General features: G+C 35.8%; 2 protein-coding genes across 3 annotated transcripts; one reads left to right on the top strand and one right to left on the bottom strand.

The window, feature by feature from the left end:
- Positions 1-7585: 7585 nt before the first annotated feature.
- rbp1.2 (retinol binding protein 1, cellular, tandem duplicate 2) lies at positions 7586-14939 on the top strand. Of its 2 annotated transcripts, XM_052128910.1 has the most exons (6): positions 7586-7690; positions 8009-8187; positions 8643-8744; positions 10877-10937; positions 14393-14435; positions 14787-14939. In XM_052128910.1, the coding sequence occupies exons 1-4, from the start codon at positions 7615-7617 to the stop codon at positions 10934-10936; spliced, it is 417 nt and encodes a 138-aa protein (XP_051984870.1). In that variant the 5' UTR covers positions 7586-7614; the 3' UTR covers position 10937; positions 14393-14435; positions 14787-14939. The 2 variants fall into 2 exon arrangements, with proteins under 2 accessions (XP_051984870.1, XP_051984869.1); XM_052128909.1 differs by lacking the exons at positions 14393-14435; positions 14787-14939 and having other exon boundaries at positions 10877-12010.
- rbp1.1 (retinol binding protein 1, cellular, tandem duplicate 1) lies at positions 12157-18201 on the bottom strand. The gene is made up of 4 exons (XM_052128911.1): positions 18056-18201; positions 14977-15155; positions 13238-13339; positions 12157-12589 (listed from the first exon to the last, which is right to left on the bottom strand). The coding sequence occupies exons 1-4, from the start codon at positions 18126-18128 to the stop codon at positions 12539-12541; spliced, it is 405 nt and encodes a 134-aa protein (XP_051984871.1). The 5' UTR covers positions 18129-18201; the 3' UTR covers positions 12157-12538.
- Between the last annotated feature and the right edge of the window lie 3551 nt (positions 18202-21752).

Below are 21752 nucleotides of genomic sequence, written 5' to 3'. Positions count from 1 at the left end.
TGAAACATGAAGAAATTATGACAATCTGAACAAAATTGGTGGCAGATTGCTGCCATGGTGAATAAAAGATATATAACATGACTTGAAAAACATGTTATGCCAGTGACAGCCAAGTAGATAGATGTAGCCACCTACAGTACTATGTAGTCTGATGGCTTGCCTTGTTTGTAACTTAAATGAGCAATATGTAACATTGACATCAAGCATTTAAAATGGGTACTGCAGTCCAAATTCAAAATTGTAGAGAGTAATCTCCCCCGCCCCCTCCTCCACACGTGGGTTGCCAGGCTGAGGACACGCAACAGGAACGAGCAAGCGACCTGCCTTACACTGTAAGTTGATTAATTAATGTATACGTTTGCAATACTTTTATTGTTTGAAAATTATAAACCAGCTCATGTGGATTTTTTATAACTCTGTCAATGTTAGCTAGAGGTATTGCTGGCTTCCATGGCTGCAACGTGCTGTGTTTGCCCGCTAACTTGTTTCACATCTGGCAACCTGGGATGTGGAAATACTATTGGGAAATAGGCAGTGGGTGGGATCACACAGGCCAAAACACAAACAGATGTTCTGGCCTGGAACAAACATTTCAAAGTAGAATATTCTGGCTGTAGCATTGTTTTCGGAGAAGCCAGTATTTCAACTTACCATGTTTCCTAAATCTCTGATAACTTATAATGTTAATTTTATGCTTTAGTACAGTAAATATATTATATTATATTATAATATATGTATATTTTATCACAAGATATGCATTTAGATATATATTTAGCAGTGGCAAATTCTCAGGGCCAGCAAAGCCTTCCCTGCTGGCCTAACATGCCTATTAAAAAAAAACCTTTTTGCCTATATATATTTTCGCTTTCAACTCCAAATTCATCTATAAACGAATAGCAAAAAACTAAAAGTTTATCCAATCAGAATTTATTCCTAGATGCTTATCATAGCAGAAGCTAGAATAGCTGTATCATATCACATGCTGAAGCCGAAGTTCTTGGCCGAAGCAGCGCGTGAGTTTGAGCTCCACTCCTTAAGCCTTCAGAATTTCCACTGAATCCCTCAGCAGTGCAAACGAATAGGCATTTTATGTCAGATTGTCAAATTGATCAGCCAATCAGATTATTAATGTGTTCTTGGTGGGTGTGGTCTTTTAGATATGTCCCAGTCAAGGCCTTCTAGCTGGCCTTGAGTAATAATCAAGCATTGGCGTAATTCGAAAGCAAGACGGATGTCATTATTGTCGCAATCACTATTGAGAAAGAGATCCTTAAGGATTTTAAAACTCAAAATCATCTGCATGATAGTGAGATTAATTAATTTATTAAAAAGGAAAGGAGGGATGATTTTCACTTAAAATTGGTAAGTGCTTTTTGAATTATTATAGCAACATTTTGAGTTTTCAAAGTGTAAATTAGTCTTCTTGAGCATTCTGTCTTTTTAAGTTTTGAAAAGTTACTGAGTACCCTGATCTGACGAAACAAAATTTAGTGCTAGAGACATTTACATGACAAATATTATTAGGTAGCTTTTTCCAGGTATTGTAGAGCTCCTTGGTAACCCTTTTGAATGTCAGTTAGGGAGATGTATCCAACTCTTATTTAATAGAGTATTTAATTTCACAATGCAGTCATGCTGCAGTTGAAATTAGGCTGGCTTGAGCATTCAACATCTTTTAAACGTTTTGATTTTGTGCATGGACATATTTTTAAAATGTCAATTGGTGATATATAGGTGGCTGTGACGTAATGTATGATGTCCATAGGGTGTCTTGTTATTTGTGAAATGGTGTTTTCTTAATGGCATGAATCGCACTGAAGGCCTAGAATTAAAATGCATGAGCCACCACTGATATTTAGACATTATCAAACTATTATTAAGTTTAGCATTTTAAATTTGATTTGAAGTTTCAGTTTTTGCAGTTAATAGCATTATGCTTGCAATCAGACCTGACCATGGTGTTACAAAGAGAAGACACAGAATAAGCATTTTTATAATAATAATATAATTCAAACATAACAATTTAATTACTCAAAATAAATGCATAATAATGTCAAGAAAATCAACATCAAAAGACAGAAATGAACTGCAAAATTCTGAAAATTCAATTAGAGTATAAAATAGCATAATCTGAGTAAACATTTTGCAATGTCAAACATTCTATAGTACATTTTGTTTATATGTGTCAGATAGCTGTCATCAGCTGGAAAACAACAGATGAATTGGAATGCCAACAATGACCAAAAGATGGCTGTAGATGCCCTGGTCTCTCTCTCTCTCTCTCTCTCTCTCTCTCTCTCTCTCTCTCTCTCTCTGTATGTGTGTGTGTGTTCTGCATTGTGAGAGTGTTATCATCTCACCCCTTTATTTCTGAGTGTGTGTGTTTAACATTGTGTACATTTTTGTATTTTTGGGTGTGCGTGTGCGCGTGTGTCTTTCACACTGAGGAAAAATTGCTGTTTTTTTGGTCTTTCCCATTCATTTTCAATGGTCGGTTCAATTTTGACCATGAATGCCAAAGGTGTTGTTTTTTTTTGTTTGTTTTTTTTTTTTTTTTTCTGAACATTTAGACATTGAATAATTATTATTTGTATTTCTTTTTTAAGTTCGAGATTGCAAATGGAGGAACAGTCTCCAAGTCTAAAGGAAATTATTTTTATTAAACAAAGAAAATATAAAATGTAAAAAATGACCAAATTATTATTCAATATATTATTCAAGTAACACGATTTAAAGACTGAGATAAGAGAATGAAATGAAGGACATTAAAAAACAGTACATTATACATTTTGCTTTAAAATTTAGTTTTTACTTGTATGTGTATGTAAGTTTGTATATGACATTGGAGTCATAGGTTTACAGAAATATTTCACATGATCTTTGACAGTGATATAATGTTTCAGGCTTATATGTTGGTGCGTGTGTGTGTGTGGTGGTGATGGTAACAGACACAAGACAAATGAAGCCCATTCTGTTGTTCCATTCTGCCCTATTCAAAAATACAGTACTTTATTGATACACACGGGGGAAAAAAAGTCATACAGAATTGTTGAAAGTGTCATAATGTGAGTTAACTTCTTCTCCTGGAAGTTAACACAGCTTGCTGGCCTTGGACTTTAATAGACTTTTCAAGTACAGCAAAATAAAAGTGACAACAAAATACATGGCAATTTCTTGTGCCCGCTTGTCTTTTCTTTTGAACACTTGATGGCAAGCAATGTCTTCATTTGTCAGCTCATACAATTAAAATGATTATAAGGTCAAAGTTCATCCCTTATGTGTGCAAAACAGATCTTTTTGAATTATGTACTATTTGAAGCATCAACAAAATCCAATAGATGACATACATTTTTCAAAATAATGAAAATAATATTACTACTACTACTACTAATAATGAAAAATAATTGCATAATTAACCTATGTATTCATACATAATTATGCAATGATGTTGATTCTAACACTGATCTGTGTATAATTCAAGGTTCCCATGTTTATTGCGTTGAAATATCAGGGAATTTTAAAACTGTAATTTCTAAATTGTATTTTTTTATTTCATGGAAATGTATTAAATATTAAAAGGTTGTGAACACAAATTTCTATAGTTCATATAATCTTTTATATTTATGCTCAGGTGTAAAATATTTAATTAGATTGCTCTTTTTGAGTGCAATCTCTTATCAAATAATCTTTCAAAATCCTTATTCAGTAATCATAAACAAAAGTAATGGAAATTCATAGGTCAAACAGTTAACTGCATATGCTCACCAGATAAAGTTTGTCTCCTATCTAAATTTCCATCCATTGTTGGCCTTTTCACCCTTCTGTATGGCCACCAGAATGACCCCTTCCCAGTTCACTAGTGTCTGTGAGTATATAAAATAATCTTTAACCCAATTAACTGGCTTGTCCACGTGTACAGTTTATAGATTGACAGTACTGTAAATTAAGGAACCCAAGCTGTGTTCAGCTGTCCCCAGAAAAAATACCCTTAATTTATTTTGTCCCTCTGGGTAAAAGTTCTGTTCTCTATTTGTTTGACTGTAGGTCCATCACTGAACAAATATACTGAGATCATGGAAAACAGGTTAAATCCAATTGAACCTGTTTGCTAGTAAATAATAAATAATTGCTCACACTTATTTTCCTGTTAAGGATTAAAGTTCTTTAATAAATTATTCCTTCTCAACTCCAAAAGTGAAGCTCAGTTCAAAGATCTTAAAGGTGCTCTGTGTTGTAATCACAAAGATGTCTCCATCCTGTATTAAGATCTTTGTTTTATCGTGAGGTGGGGAGCAATCTTACGGATGGCAAATCCACCCCTGAAGGAGAGAATATTTTGACTTGGCATGGTCATTTTCATAATCCAGTACTGTATAACCCTAACCCGAACACCAATACTGTAATTTCATATGCAGTGTTACCTTGTAAATGGCTTTATCTAATATCTGTTTGCATTAAAAAATACCCACAGTATCTTCCTCTTATTCCTCTACTCTGTATGCATTTACAAATATGCATTAGGCAGATGCTTGTATCCAAACTTACAGTGCATTTAAGGTATAAATTTAATCAGTTTGTGTGTTCAATGGAAACCCCTGACCTTGCAATGCAAATTGCATTCTCTACCAGTTAATAATGGACAGCTGATCAGGCTTACCCAGTGCTTTAAGGTAATTCTCAAGGTTTTCGCATGACTCCAGCTCCCATTTTCCATTAAAATCGGCAGGCATGGTTATGCAATGTCCTCTGGACTTTGTGTAGTGTTGCCAGGTCAAGAGAGGAGGGTGCGTCTGGGCTTTTATACTCTACTGGCCTGTCACATTGAGGGTAGAGGGCAGAGTAATGATAAGCTAACACTCTGATCGAATGGGAGACAGCCCCACTTATGGAAAAGTGTGAATCAGCTCTCTACCCAGTATGTAAAAAAGGAGAGACTAGATCAACTATGTGAGGCATGCAAAACACTTTTACATAATCACTCATACACTATGCCCACTCAAAAAGAAAACAGAAGCAGCATATTTGATTTGTACGACATTGTTTCAGAGGAATCTGGTTGTCGATGTGTGTTTACTTGGTTTTTCCAATGCAAATATGCTTTGAAGCTGCATTGTGAGTGCAAGAGTCACTGTTTATTTAATCCAAAATTTAAACGTATAGCCCAACCAGAAAAAGAAAGTGGTTTGGAATTGTTCCTCTCTGTTTGTTTATGACTTCTTAAAAATCTAATTGAAGTTAAAATGAGCACAGTGTATAAACAGCATCCACAGAACACCCAGTGAGATGCAGCTGCAAGAGAATGGGGTGAGTGGGTGCAGAATTCGGGAGGGATGGGGGTTTGCTGGTTGATCTTCATTCATGTGATCAGACAAATTCTCTATTGGACTCTATCATTAAGCATGGAAGACAAGATAAGTACCAAAGAAATGTGTCAGGAAGAACAAGGGCTGTTCCCAGTGTTTGATGTACAGAAGATCAGCATGCCCAAAGGCTACACTTTATTCTGTCACCACTGTTGCATGCACATAGCAGATTTTTATGAGTCAGCTTAATCTTAAATGCTCTCTCCAGTGTGTCATCAAACAGGCCTGTCTGAGAGTAGGAGGATTATGAGAGTACAAGGGGAGAACATTTTGGGCCTTTTGTCATTTTATTGACAGAACATTTTTTAAAAAGGACATAAAATGATGGGGAATGGGATTGGGGAATTCTTCAAGTAATAATCGAACTCACATTGCCCATATGAGCACCATGGCTTTAAGATGCACTCAGTGATTTTTCTTCATTAAAAAGTTTTACTCTTTAAGAAATGAATAGTAATGTTATAATTCATTAACTGTATACTTAATTCATTTCTTAATTAAATAATGACCAGACATATGAGATGAAGACTGTGTTTTATTCTACATGGAGAGGGCTCCCCACTAAAGATTCATCTATTCAGCCTGGCATAGACCTATTTTGTCCATCAACTCATAGTTATGCTGCTTTAGTTAGGTCTGCTTGAACTAGAAACACTTCTCATATCTATAACCCTGCAATAAATTGAATAGTATCCATTCTAATATTACTCTATTTGTTTCCCTGTCTCAACCTCGGGATACATATCCCAAGGTTACCAGAGCCAGACAGATCAAGGTACGTTCCTGCTTGGTGTCGGATCCCCACGAGTTTCTGAATGATGACAACTAACTGCAGTCTGTGACATCCAGATATCACATCAGTCTACTACGATGGACTTCATAGAGGATGAACTGGTGCCAACTCCAACTGTAAGATATGGGATAATTCATGTGCCATTGCCTGAACCTTGGATTTAGGATGGACCTCACTGAACCTCATTGAAATGACCTGCCAGTTGAACTGCGATGCACCTCACTGATCTCTGCCTGCATCTACTTGGTCTAATAATGGACTACACTCTTAAAATGGAATACATATACTATGCATTAATTGCCAACAAAAGCCTTATTTGGCTTTTATTGGCAATGTATGGATTGAATTAAAATGAATGAATTCTGAAATATCATATAGTCAATTAATGTAAAGATATGGTTTATATAGTTTGTTTTATGCAAATTCGTTAATAGTGTTTGATATCATGCATTAAAAAATCACTTAGGATGTGTAAAAGTGCTGCAGGTTTGTTCACTTATTCTTATTCTGGCTGATTGAGATTCTCAAATAAACACAACAATGTTTTAACAGCATTACAGAGACATAGTGTTCGCACTTTTTGGGCAATCAACCTACAGTTGGCAGTTGTCTCTGCATATTAAGCTGGGATAAAAGAAAGTATTTAAACATAAAATGTAAAATGCTCACTACATCATGGAGCTAGGGGGCAACCCCATTGGCCACCACTCGCAATTGCCTTTTTTGAGCACAAGACTTAATGTTTACTGCCTGAAAATTTCTGTTCCACCACAGACTGATCGCCGGTCCCTGCCCGGCCACCCCTGTGAAAAACTCTTGGCTCCACCCCTGCTGTTATCCACAGATAAACTAAAGGCAGGTTAATTTGGCAAAGGAGTTTTAGCTGGTGACAGGCTAATAGAGCATGATCAGAAAAACAAACATCTTAAGAATACCTCATCCTGAAAGCTATTGCACCTTATTCTAAACTACACTGTCAAAATTTCAGTGCAATTTATAATCAGGAAGACATGACTGGCTTTATATCTGACAGCCATCCACTCCTATTTGTGAGGTAAACAATTTTGTCTTTTTACAAACCCTCTCTCTCTAGAGGCAGAAATGGAAGCCTTTTTGACAGCATTGTGATCGTTGCTTTGATTGATTCTTGTGTTAATGACAAGTCGAGAATCACAACAATTACAAACTGACACATCTGTCTGTTCACATTCAACAGCTGAATTTCAAGAGATGCATCAAGCATCAGAATACACTGCAGATGACAGAGCTCCTGTAAACAAAATGAAAGAAAGAACAAATGCACAACAGAAGTGCCACCACATGTACATGCTCTTGAGATAATCCAAAGGCCCTAATTGGCTTTAGGATTACAATTTGGCTTGTGTATTGAGACACCACAATGCACTCTGATGTTGAAACTTCGGTACAGAGGAGAACGTAGAAGGCAACATACTCTAGATGTCTTCCACAGACATGAATGGATATTGGAAAATGATAAGCAATGAAAACTTTGATGAATATATGGAAGCACTTGGTAGGGAAACTCAATTCTTCATTTTCTTTTTTAATTCTTCATTATTCTCCTGTGCAATTAATGTGCTTTTCTGAAAGATGTATGTAAAAATGTTAGAGAATACATTCTGTTGAAGACAGACATTGAAACTCACGCAGTTCCCTTGGTTATTTCGGCATGGGATTAAATACATGCTTACATTTTGTTATTCAAGTGATTTGTTTTAATACCTCTGGCAAGCCTGTTTGTATTGTGTTATACATACAGTATAATGAATAAAGTGGCTCATGTTCCATATATGGCTGTGGTTGACCAATTCTATGTTTATTCGACTTACAGATGTAAATATTATCACCAGAAAAATTGCCAGCTATCTCATCCTTGATAAGGAGATTGTTCAGAATGGTGATCATTTTAATATCAAGACTCTCAGCACCTTTAGGAATTACCACATGGAGTTTGATGTTGGAAAGGAGTTTGAGGAGGATTTGGTTGGCATAGATGATAGGAAATGCATGGTAAGTGACTTCCTTACAAAGGTACGCCTTAAAGTGCTACTGAACTGAAATATCAGATTACACATGGTTTAATGCATTTATACTAAGGAGTATAAATATTGTAAAGTAGCATTGCTTGTCCTAGGTCACAGTGATAAATGACTGTGTCAGTAAATGGGATTTACATACAATGACCTATTGAAGCTTAAATCCATGAGGGGTTTTGTCTAATGCTTCAAACACCTGTTGCTCTGGGAACACATGTCAACTAGAATAGGAATGTCACTACAGTATTTTGCATGGATGTGTTCAATACACAGTGAATGTGGATGACGACAAAATTGCACTCCAAATTTTTGGGTGTACAGTATATAATAATACTAATAATAATAGACAAGATCGTGTGTTAAATATACTGATTTATGTTTGGTAAAAAGCACAATCCCTCTCACATGCTTTTGTTGTCCTTATCCTAGACTACCGTAAACTGGGAGGGAGACAAACTGGTGTGTGTACAGAAAGGAGAGAAGGAGGGAAGAGGCTGGACACAATGGGTGAATGGAGATGAGTTACATGTGGTAAGACTGAGGACACGGTTCACATGAGGACAAGGCATGTTGTCTTATGAAAGGTCACACTTTACTGCTTCTTGCTGTTAATGTAGTCAACTGTGTAATTAATGAGAGAGCATCAGTACACACATCTACACAGTCTATGGCGATAACAAACATACTGTATTTAAGTGTGTATATTCTGAAAATCATTCTCAGATTTTATGTTTTAGCTTTTAAAGTTATAGTTTTAAAGATAGTTCACCTAAATTTTTAAATTCTCAATCATTTACTCACCCTCATGACATCCCAGATGTGTATAAGTTTCTTTCTTCTCCAGAACACAAATGAAGATTTTTAGAAGACTATCTCAGCTCTGTTGGTCCATACAATGCAAGTGAATGGGTGCCAAAATTGTGACGCTCCAAAAAGCACATAAAGGCATCATAAAAGTAATCCCATATGACTCCAGTGCTTTAAAACATATTTTAAGAAGTGATATGATAGGTGTGGCTGAGAAACAGATCAGTATTTAGGTCCTTTTTTGCTTGAAAATGTCATCCCTGCCCATTAGGTGGCAATATGCATGAAGATTGTGAATCACCACAAACACAAGATCTGTTCTGTTCTGTTTCTCACCCACACCTATCATATAACTTCTGCAGATATTTATTTAATCACTGGATTAACTATGGATTACTTTTATGCTGACTTGTTTGATATTTGGTGCTTCCAAATTTTGCCACCCATTCACTTGCATTGAATGGACCATACGAGATGAGAAATTCTTCTGAAAATCTTAATTTGCTTTCAGCAGATGAAAGACAGGCATACACATCTGGGATGTCATGAGGGTGAGTAATTGATGAGGGAATTTTCATTTTTGGGTGAACTAAGGTAAGGTAAGTCTAAGTCCATCTAAGGTAAATGGGACATCACTGGGTTGGTACCCCTCAAGCCAAAGGGACTTTTTATTTCGCTTTGGGTACATAATTGTACCCTAAAGGCTAATTATGTACCTTTAAATGTGCATTTATAAATTTTTTTGTTCTCCATAAAAGAATAGTTCACCCAAAAATTATTTAATTATTTATTCACCCACTTGCAATTATAGATGCGTATGACCTTGTTTCTTCTGCAGTGCGCGGAAACATTTGGAAGCACAGTGTTGTTTACTGAGAAAAAGGGAGGAAGAGGAATGCTGTACAGAAGCTTCATTGGTTTGCAATACATATATATTTGTATATGTTTCTTTTTCTCATCAGTTCTCACATGAACATGCCAATGCACTCACTCAGCCCTCTTGTGGATGCGCATAGGACTTCTGGCCGGAAGCAAATATTAATAGTTAAAACATTTTAAATATTTATCTGTTTCTCTCAGATACCTATCCTATTGCTTAAGAAGAGATTAATTAAACCACTCTTGTCATATGGATTACATTTCAGCTGCATTTTTGTGCTTTTTGGAGCTTCAAAGTTTTGGACCCTGATGACTTGCATTGTAATAAACCTACAGGGCTTTTTTTTTTTCTTTTTTTTTTTTTAATCGTTGTTTGTGTTCTTCAGAAGAATGAAAGTCATAAACATCTCAGATGGCATGAGGGTGAGTAAATGATGAGATAATTTATACTTTTGGGTGAACTATATTTTTTGGGTACAATTATGTACACAATTGTTAAAAAACAAATACTCATTGAGAGGTACCATGCCAGTTACAGTCCGTATTCCTTAAAAGGTTTAGTACTTTTTTTTTTTTCAGAGAATGCATAGCTCTCTAGAGACTAATTGATAGTGATTAGTCAATTGTGGCATTCTGCAGGTCAAATATTCTTGTGCAGTGAACACAAACTGTATTAATGACTCTTGTCATTTAAATTTCCTACATAGTGGTGGTGGTTTCATGTCTGTCATATCACACCATGTTATTACCATGTTATTATGTTCAAAATTATTTCAACAAATAAATATGCCATGTCCATTTAATTATTTAGTGGATAGCTGTGTAACAAGCGAGATAATGCAATAGTGCATTCAGCCAGACATTATTTAAAAATAAGCTGTGCATTATTCTTTAAATTTAATACATATGTCTTTATTTTAAAATAATGTGTATGTATGTATGTCTTAAAAATAGCTTTAAATAATTTTGTTTTTCAGGAAATGCAAGCCTGCGGCATGGTGTGTAAGCAAGTTTTTAAGAGACAAGTTCTCGACTGAGGTGCCTTCAACCACAAGTATTTTATCGTGATTTGCTGTCTGCCTGATAATAACAGTCATTAGTGCGTTTAACATTGTCATCTTTTAATTATGTTGTCTTTTTTATTCCTTCAATTATTGACATCAATAAAAGAAAGTTTGGACTAAGCTTTTTACAAGAAAATAAAATGGGAACACATAGACACAAACAGTAAATACTCTGATATTGTATAGGTTCTGGTGCAGAAAGATCTAGCAAATGGAAATAAATTCAATAAATCAGATGATTTGTAGAAAGAATAACATTAATTTGTAAAAAATAATAAATGAAATAAAATCAATCTAAAGAAGAACTTTGAAGAAATGTAACAATACAGAAATAAAAAGGTTTGGTTATAAATGTTGAGAAAATAAATCTAAAGATATAGCCAAGTACTAAGTCCTGGAACAAAACTAATAATACAAAGTATTGCTTCGTCTAAGGAATTAAGTAAACGAGAAAAAGTCAAAGTACAGAGATGATTTGAAGCTTCAGATCTGGAGTCAGTTGCGGAGAGCAAAAAGTTAGAGATTAGTCTGCCAACCAAAGATTCGTTAGAGTCTACATATCCTATGTGTAAGTGCAAAAGCACTTCCTTTTTAGGTGCAAGAGTTCTGCGTGATGTCCTGCAATAACTCAGGTTGTCAGGTCAGCGCGCTCTGACTTACTGAGGTGCGAAAGCTGTGGTTAAGTCAAAATGTCCAAAACAGACCCCCTTGCATGTTTGTTGTAGCTAGGTACTGCATTGTAAATGACTGAACTCTTCATGATGAGCAAAGCAATAGAATAAAGAATAAAAACAGACACTTAGTTCTATCTGACTCCGACTCTGCGGTCTTTGGAGGTATTCGAGTTTGCACGAACTCTCATACAATGTCATACAAAGAGAACAACCTAATATTCCAGCATACACGTTGAACATAACTGAGTACATTGATAGTATGAATGTACAGATACATGAGTACAATGATGATACGAATAGAGAAATTAGTACATTAACGTGGATATATGAATGCGATTGCATAAATGATTATATTTTATTTCAAGCATATCATATAGGCAAAAGTATCAAATAAAGAAAATCATCTGGCCACATGTATCATGGTCTTCTATGTTAAGTTATGTTCTGGCTCAAACATACTGCCAAAATACTACAACTACTACTACTAATAATAAAAACACACCAACAGTTGCAAGCGATTAATTCAATTATCTTTATTTGTCATTGATTGGGTTTCAACAGGGGCACACTCAAGAGCCCACACATTTGTGCCATGTCTGAGTGTATCAATATACTCTTTAAGAAATGCAGCAGACCAGCAACAAACTCTCACATCATCTTTCCAACTCACATAAATTTGATAGGCTTCCAAGATAACAACAAAATGAATTGCTTAATCTAGAACAAGCTTTGTCTGTTGATGGATATTTATATTTCTATCTAGAAAGGCACACTTGGGGGTGTTGGAATACTACAGGACAAGCAGACTGATGAATGAAAGAATGGGTGAATGGATAGACAGCTTTGGGCAGGGTGATTTCAGTGTCTTCTCCAGAAGGGGGCCCTACTATACAGTGTAGGCTTAAGACTTCTTGAAGACCTGCTTGCTCACAACACCAGCTGCTCTCAGCTCCTGCAAAAAAGAATAAAATAAATAAAAAAGATATATTATTTGATATTACACATACATACACATATACATACATACACATATACATAAATATGTATGTATATATGTATGCATGTCTATGTATATATAAATAAAAGCAGAGAGATATAAGCAGACCTCTTCTTTGTAGTTGAATAAAAATAAAAAAATAGAAAAAAAAAAATCTGGATTTGCCTGTCTTAATAAATATCAAAGCATCCAATTAATTTTTAGGCATAGTTTACCAAAATTGCACTTATCACCAGCAGGTGCCACTGTGCTTACATTCAGATCCTTCAGCAGACTTTCAGACCCTTTCTCTATAGGTGTTGCTAGATTTAATTAAATACAACAACACACAGATGTGCTGGAACATCTGCTGTTATCATTTTAAATAGCTTTGAGTTCAATAGCACAATAGCCTTGAAACGATAATCAAGTCCTGGTGTCCCCTGCAATGTGCACCTAATTAACATTGGTGAGTGCATGCCATTTGTATCCTCAATTACCGTATGTTTTACAGTAACTAACTCTAAAAGCAGATTTACAAGAACACAGTCTTTTTTAAACAGTGGCAAATGTGTCTGTATATGGAAAGATGTTCTTTAGATGAATTTATTGGAATATACATACCAAGTGAAGTTCGTCTCCATCAATCCAGTGGGTCCAGCCCCTGCCTTCAATCTCTCCTTTCTGTACACACACCAGCTTGTCTCCATCCCAGCTGATGGTGGTCTATGAGATGAAATGAACCAGTAAAGAATAGCAATGCATATATATATATATATATATATATATATATATATATATATATATATATACACCTGTAGACCAGGTGTTTCAGTGTGAGAGCCTGCCCAGTTATGCAAATCATGAAAGTTGTGGTTTGTTTATTAATTTTAACTACAGCTCAATCACATTTATTTTCAAAATGGGAGTTATAGCGTTCAGGTAATCAGTTGCACCTCAAAGCACCTGTACAACTATAATGAATGCATTCCCAATGTACTTCAAGAGATCTCTAGTGGTAAACCTTTAACTAGTAATGTTTAACTCTATCCAAGCCTTAATCTATCTGCACTTTTATTCAGAATAAATAATTAATACCTTGTGCATATTAAATGAGACTGAACCATTAAATATTTACATACACACACACACACACACACACACACACACACACACACACACACACACACACACACACACACACACACACACACACACACATATATATATATAAAAGCCAACAAAAAAATGTGTTGCACTCTGTGCAGCTTTCACTTAATATTTCAATCCTTGCCTTTTTAAATGGCTTTCTGTACTTATCTGCATTCCATATTAGGGGATTACAATAAAATAAGTCATTCGTGTGAATAGAAATAACATGAGAAAGCAAAGCTATTGGAGCTATTTCTTGGCCAAATATTTACAAAAATTAGAGGCTATTTGCACTAAGTGTGATAGACAAAAATCATCGTCTTTTCAATAAGTGCAAATAGTGTAAGCTGTTTGCACCCTGGTATAAAAGTGGCAGATAGTATTTGCACTCAAAATTAAATAGCAGTGTGCTTATTGTGTTTCTTTAGAATCCTACAGATACCCTACACCCAAAAACCCCTGAATCTAACCCTAGCCTTACCTTACAAAAATAAACCATGGTTTTACTAAATTGTGGTGATGTGGGCATGGCCAAGCAACATCTGTGGAGAGCAAGGCCACGAGAGCAAGAACAGTAAGGATTGACACCTGTGGGAAATTATTTCTAACAGATGTTCTGTGTTACAGTGAGAGCTGGAGAGGGATAAGAGGGCAGTCCAGACCACCGGAGGTGAGAGAGACACAAAAAACTCGGCGTGCATGTTCAGTGTGTGGCTGAAAAGCATTGCTGTAGACTGAAAAGTGTACATAAAGAATTACGTGGACTGCTCACCTGGCCCCCGCTTCCTCCTTCAGTAGAGAGCTAGTGATTTATCACATACATTAACCATAGTATCACCATGGTGTTTTGTAATAAAATCATAGTAACCACAAAATTATACATGGTTACTGTATTAACACCATGGTTAACTGCATAAAAACTATGGGTTCCACCAAAAATAAATAAATAAATAAATGGTTTCTACAATATTACTATAGTGAAATCATGGTTAATTTTACCTGGATCAAATTTTTCTTTCAGATCCCGGACCATTGCTGTGACCAAATCACCACGAGGCAATCAAACTTAAATTTTTTTGTAAAGCAGCAGACAATCTAATTCCTGTCTAGTCAAGTTCTCTCTTCCCGTCAGTGTGCAATTCATTCTTCTGGAATATACTTATAATGGAAAGAAAGGACAATTATTCTTCAAAACCATGTCTCACACTTACCATACATTTCCTGCCATCAACTGCACTGAGGTCTTCCTCAAACTCCTGACCAACCACAAAGTTCATGTCATAGTTCTTGAATGTGCTGATAGTCTTGATGTCAAAATGATCTCCATTCTGGGTAACATCTTTATCAGGTTTTAACAAGACAGCAATTTTCCTGATAGCAACATTAACATCTTCAAGAATTGTGGGAGGAAAAAAATAATTGAAATTGTAGTTAGTAGTCTTCTTAACACAGTATCATATTTACATAGCTACTGTATCTAGAGAGATTCAAATGGCAACTTTGCATTCCCATTGCTGTATTTAAATTTATATATATATATCTATATAAATGAAAGTAAACTATACTTAACTCAAACATAACATTAAAGTGATAGTTCACCCCTCAATTATAATTCTCTCATCATTTACTCTCCCTCATGCCATCCCAGATGTGTATGACTTTCTTTCTTCTGCAGTACACAAATTGTGATTTTTAGAAGCATATTTCAGCTCTGTAGGTCCATATCCATGCAATGCAAGTGGATGGGTGCCAAAATGTTGATGCTCAAAAGGCACAAAGCCATCATAAGATTATTCTATATGACTACAGTAGTTAAATCCATATTTTCAGAAGTGAAATGATAGGTGTTGGTGAGAAACAGATCAATATTTAAGTAATTTTATTGCTAGAAATACTTCTCCCTGTTCAGTAGGAGGGTGGTGTGCATGAGGAATGTGAAACCAAAAACACAAGAATAATGTGAATGTGAGCTGTTTCTCACCCTCACCTATCATATCAATTCCAAAGACATTGATTTACGCACTGGAGTCTTATGGATTACTTTTATGCTGACATTTGTGATTTTCTTGGAGCTTCAAAATTTTGGCACCCATTCACTTGCATTGTATCTAAAAAAAATAATTTGAGTTCAGCAGATGAAAGAAAGTCATACACATCTGGGGTGGCATAAGTGTGAGCAAATGATGAGAGAATTTTCATTTTGGAGGTGAACTATTCCTTTAAAGGTGCACTCAGTATTTTTTTTTAATATGTGATCTTGGACTGACATTGACACCTAGGGGCCTGGATGTAGCATCAATCAAACAATTGGGTTAACTATGATTAATTTAACCCATGAGGTAATATATGCAATAACAAGGCAATTAAAAAGATTAAGTAAATAGCATTCTGGTGGTCATGTGATCCTAACATGGTATTCCCCATAAGGTGACCCTTTCCATGTGACTAGAGGCTCCATTTCTTGTGTGGTCTTGATTTTATAGATATGTTTTATAACTACGGTTAATTTATTCAGGAGTAAATGCATTTTTAATGAGGAAAAAAATTCTGAGTGCACCTTTAAAATACAAACAAATGACAATTACATTTTAGAATTTTTTTTATTATTTATTTAAATAAAAACATAATTTACTTCATGTATGAACCATTCTTCCTTCTAGTAACATAATGGAATGTAACTAGAGACGTGTTTCCCTAAATTTTGAAAGTGGTAAAGGGCCATTCAGATTGAACACGTTCTTGCGCAAAACTGTCTAAAAGTAACAAGTCGTCTTAAAAACGATACGCTAGAAAAAAAAATTTAGGCTAGTAAATTAGTCTAGGCCAAAGTATGCCATAAAAAGTAGCAACTAACACATAATTCTCCTGCGGTCACAGCTGTTAATCAACTAGTTTGCTTGCCTTATACAGTCAGAATTCCGTGTCGGTGTTGTGGATCAACTCGGATTTGTGATAACAGTGGATGTGCGTGTGCACGTGAATAACTTTACTTGAATTTTCAGCAGATTCGTTTAAAGTGAATTGTCAAGGAGAAAAGAAAATATGTTTAGCACATTATACAACTTTTTGGTATCATTTTTATTATTTCATCGATGTATATTCAAATGATTTTGACACAGTTTAAGAGCGATTTAACAGTTTCAGAGGGTAAAATGTTTGCCCATCAATGGGACATCGATTTGAATGGGAACTGGCTATAACGCTTGTCAAGGGCAGCAAATCACATGTGGAATTCTTTTATTTGCAATACTAAAGAATCATATGCTGTTATGTGTCAATAACAGACTTTCAATTGCATTTATTTATAATGAATAATGACTTGATGACCTAAGTAAATCTCCGACAAAGTGAATGATTAATTATAGGTGGCCCAGCGACCTGGGTTCAAGTCCTGATCATTCAGGACAAATTTGATGCTTTGCTGCAGATTATGATGTATTTTTAACAGATCTATTGAAAACTATTTTGTATATTACATACACAGGCACAATTTATTATATTTATTTTAATAGATCAAATTATAATCGAAATTGCAGTATACTCTAAAATCATAAGATTTTGCCTAAAAACCCAAATCATAATGTTTCTGAAGAACTTTCTCATGCTTTCTCAGAGTAGGCCTACCATTTATTCTCACCCATTGGTCAATTTGGCTTTTGTACTTGCTCTCCACCAAAAAATATTGTACTGTTCTGAAAGATCATCTTTTGGCAGTGCACAGAACCTTTTTCAACAATTTCAATAAAAATGTTGATAATGACTGGGAATTGAACCCTGAAGTCTGTATACATATTTAACAAACACACTACCCCTAGACCAGCAGTAGTTGGTCTAGGGGTAAACTCATTTAAGTGTATATGCCTTTTGTTGATTCTTCAGTGTTGCAAATAAAAGACTTCCACATTGGATGTACTACTATGACAAATGTCATCACCAGTTCTCATTCAAACCAATGTCCCACGTTGACATGGGCCCTGTGCTGCCCTGTGAAATCATGTTAAACTGTGTCTCTTAAACTGTGTCAAATTCATTGGAACAGACATTGATCATACAAAGCGGGTTAATAATGATACCAGCATTTTTGCATGACGTGTAAAACACATTTTCTTTGCTGAAAACGCAGGTTAAATTATTCACGTGCTCGCACGCTTCCCCAGTTAACACAATTCCCAGTTGATCCATAACACCGGAACGAATTATCTGTTTTATCAAAAAATATGCATATGTCACGCAATAGGCCTACTATGTTCTTATTTCCCCAATAATGAAAAAAAAAAAAAAAAAACTCACCGAGAGCTTTGAGATACTCTTCAAAGTTGTCATTGGAGATCATTTTCCAGTAACCGTTATAATCAGCAGTCATTTTGAAAAGTTATGTTGATTTTTTCGTGTCCTGAGGAGGTGTTGATGGAGACCTGAAACCTGTGATCACCAGCGGCTGGAGTGAGTATTCTAATCTAAACCGCATTTTATTCACTTCACTACCCTATTAATCGGATCAGCTTCATTACTGCGACATGTGCTCAGTTAAACTATATATGGAAAAATCACTCCCACATACTCACACAAATCCCTGCATAAATCTCAAGGCCCAAAGTACAAGAACTCGGAACATATGGATTAACGTTGTTAGGGGACAATCGTTACTATTCACATGGATTTACACTGTTCTGCTACATACAGTAAGCCTTTAGAATAAATGAACTGAAAGGACATTTCTCAGCTGATATGTAAATTAGAATGAAGCCTCTTTGAGATTTTTAGAGCGTCCTGAAATGTGTAAAATTAATGTGATTTAATTCAGGAACAACACGGCTGAAGCCTAGGTTCATTTGTTGTAGAGCCTAATGTTGTAGAAATTGCTTTCTGTTCACACCAATGCAGCCATGACCTTTAGTTTTGCACACATCCGACCTTTTACAATCCAATTAATCTTAATTAACCAATTCCTTGGCTTCATTCAATTTTACATCTAATGCATGCATAAAAAGGGTTTCTTTCTAGCACAGAGGCCAGTAATGAATTCTATTTGACCTGATATTATTTTAAAAGCTATAAAAAGTAAGCAAGCAATTTAAAGAAGATAAAGAAGATCAAAAACTGTGTTTTGTAAATTGGTAATTACATTTTCAGGGTTAGACTTACAATCTAATCTTGGAAATCACATTTTTGCCAAAGGTTTATTTGTTTTAGAAGTACATACCCATTAAACACTGCAGACTTTCACATACTAACATGCACTCAGGTACTCTAAACCAGGGTTCCTCAATAGGTGGACCGCGGGCCACATCCGGCCCACGAGAGACAAATGTTAGGCCTGCGCTAGAAGCCTGTTCTCACCAAATCCGTGACGATTTTGCGAGACAAAATTAAGAAGAAAGGTCTACACACAGAGTCCATTAAAAAAAAAGAAAAACAAAAACAATTTTTCCCCTGAACAGCTGTTGCTGTTCTACAAACATTTATACCATTCTCACGCATTCTCACTAAAGAGATTACTATGTTAAATGCTGTTAAATTATTTATTTACATAATTTGGCATAACTGTTTCATTATGTTCTTTCCACGGTGTTGATGCATTCTAAGGAGTATATAATCTGTTTTTAATGCGAGTGAGATGAGTAAAGAGCACTGTTGCATAAATATACATCCTATTTATATTTGCACATGTATTTTGCTATGAGTATATTCCAAACAAACTCCTGAAGCCAACTACTCTTTTAATAATGCCTGGATTAATGCCTGGATAATATAACACAAAGACTGTGATACAAATGCACGTGGAATAGTGCACAGTAAGAATAACATTGTACAGTAAAAAATAGTATGCATGGCCTAATATTAAAAAATTATCATTTTAATAATTATGACTTTTCTTTATTTAAATTATTGCAATACTTTTTTATATTATCTTTATATTAAGCATTATAATGCTAATAGGTCTAATACTTGAATCAGCAATTCGGGAAAGTGCAGGAAGCAGATCCCGTTTGGAGATGTGCAGGAAGAGTTGACTCGAATGGAAGACATGGAGATACATATTTTTTTGTTTTGTTTTGTGCATCTGTATACAAACAAAATGTTCTCAATTGTTTGAATAAAAACAGGATACTACTACTAGTTTGAGGTCCTGAGCACTCTGGATCAGGTTATCATTTAAAGATATCGCTGTATTCAGCTTTCCTTCAACCCTGACTAGTCCCCAGTCACTGCAGGTGAAAAGTAACATTACAGTATGATGCTACTACCACCATGCTTCACCGTTGGGATGGTATTGCGTGATGAGCAGTGCATGGTTTCCTCTAGACATGACACTTGTAATTGAGGCCAAACAGTTCAATCTTCGTTTCATCAGAACAGAGAATCTTGTTTCTCACATTCTGAGAGTCCTTTAGGTGCTTTTTAGGTGTCTTGCATTGAGGAGAGGCTTCCATCTGGCCACTCTGCAATAAAGCCCAGATCAGTGGTGTTGCTGTGATGGCTGTCCTTCTGCACGTTTCTCCCATCTCATGGCTTGGTTTTTGCTCTGAGATGCATTTTCAGCTGTGAGACCTTATATAGACAGGTGTGTGCCTTTCCAAATCACAGATGTACTCCAATCAAAGTGTTGAAACACCTCAAAGATTATCCAGAGAAATGGAAAGCACCTGAGCTAAATTTCAAGTGTCATGAATACAAAAAAAGATTTTAATGAATACATAATTTAATAAAAAAATTATTTAAAGCATTTTAGCTTAAGGCTGCAACATTACAAAAATGTGAAAAAGGGTCTGGATATTTTATGAATGCACTGTACACCAGCCAGTGCTCGTCTACAGTATTTTTGTGCAAGGCTACACAAGTGTGCCAGTAATACACCTCCACTTGTAGGCCCTTGAAATCTCAGGGTTTTTTTTTCAATGATGCTTGAGTAACAGGTACTGTATAAGCAGGGTTGGGGAGTAACAGAATACATGTTAAGGGATTACGTATTTAAAATACAAAATATAAGTAATTGTATTCCACTGGATCATTGGTAATTAGAATACAGTTACATCCAAAAGTGTTTTGATTACAGAAGAGATTACTTTGCATTTTATTTGTATTTGTTTCATTTAATATTTAGTCCTTTCAGATGGAAAACATTTATACATATAAATGATGTGAAACAAAGTGCATTTGAACAGCGGTGAAACACTTTCTTATGATGTGTAACATTCATACGAGCAGACAGAGAAGTAAGTTTGAAGTAAATTTGGAGCAGAAGAAATAGAAATAAACCTTGTGTATATTGTCAGATTTACGCTAAGCTAAAATTATATTTCTACTCATTTTATATGCTCATGTACCAGCACGATCATATTTTTTAACAAGAATATCATATTAACACCATCATCCCGGCTCTGCTCCAGGAGAAGCTCTCCCAGCTAAGTGTGCCTGACTCCACCTGCAGGTGGATCACTGACTTCCTGTCTGACAGGAAGCAGCATGTGAGGCTGGGGAAACACGTCTCCGACTCACAGACCATTAGCACTGGATCCCCCCAGGGCTGCGTTCTTTCTCCCCTGCTCTTCTCCCTGTACACTAACACCAGTCCGTCAAGCTTCTGAAGTTTGCGGACGACACCTCCCTCATCGGACTCATCTCTGATGGTGACGAGTCCGCCTACAGGTGGGAGGTCGACCACCTGGTGACCTGGTGCAACCAAAACAACCTAGAGCTCAACGCTCTAAAGACAGTGGAGATGGTTGTGGACTTCAGGAAGAACTCAGCCTCACCTGCAATTGACACTGTGGAGTCTTTCCGCTTCCTGGGAACTATCATCTCCCAGGACCTCAAGTGGGAGCTGAACATCAGCACCCTCATCAAGAAAGCACAACAGATGATGTACTTCCTGTGGCAGCTGAAGAAATTCAACCTGCCAAAGTCAATGATGGTGCACTTCTACACAGCCATCATCGAGTCCATCCTCACTTCCTCCATCACTATCTGGTACACTGCTACTACT

This window comes from Xyrauchen texanus, chromosome 6, assembly GCF_025860055.1.
Source record: "Xyrauchen texanus isolate HMW12.3.18 chromosome 6, RBS_HiC_50CHRs, whole genome shotgun sequence".
NCBI classification, from domain to species: Eukaryota; Metazoa; Chordata; class Actinopteri; order Cypriniformes; family Catostomidae; genus Xyrauchen; species Xyrauchen texanus.
Note: the sequence above shows the minus strand (reverse complement) of the source record. Positions and strands in the feature narration are given on the sequence as shown.

Bases quoted from the DNA above. Each gene is read 5' to 3' on its own strand.
- rbp1.1 (XM_052128911.1), bottom strand. From the start codon at position 18,128: ATGACTGCTGATTATAACGGTTACTGGAAAATGATCTCCAATGACAAC. The intron at 13,340-14,976 runs GTAAGTGTGAGA...TTCATCTCATAG, and splicing joins TTGATGGCAGGAAATGTATG to ACCACCATCAGCTGGGATGG. The intron at 12,590-13,237 runs GTATGTATATTC...TCTTTTTTGCAG, and splicing joins ATGGAGACGAACTTCACTTG to GAGCTGAGAGCAGCTGGTGT.
- rbp1.2 (XM_052128910.1), top strand. From the start codon at position 7,615: ATGTCTTCCACAGACATGAATGGATATTGGAAAATGATAAGCAATGAA. The intron at 7,691-8,008 runs GTAGGGAAACTC...TTCGACTTACAG, and splicing joins TGAATATATGGAAGCACTTG to ATGTAAATATTATCACCAGA. The intron at 8,745-10,876 runs GTAAGACTGAGG...TTTGTTTTTCAG, and splicing joins ATGGAGATGAGTTACATGTG to GAAATGCAAGCCTGCGGCAT.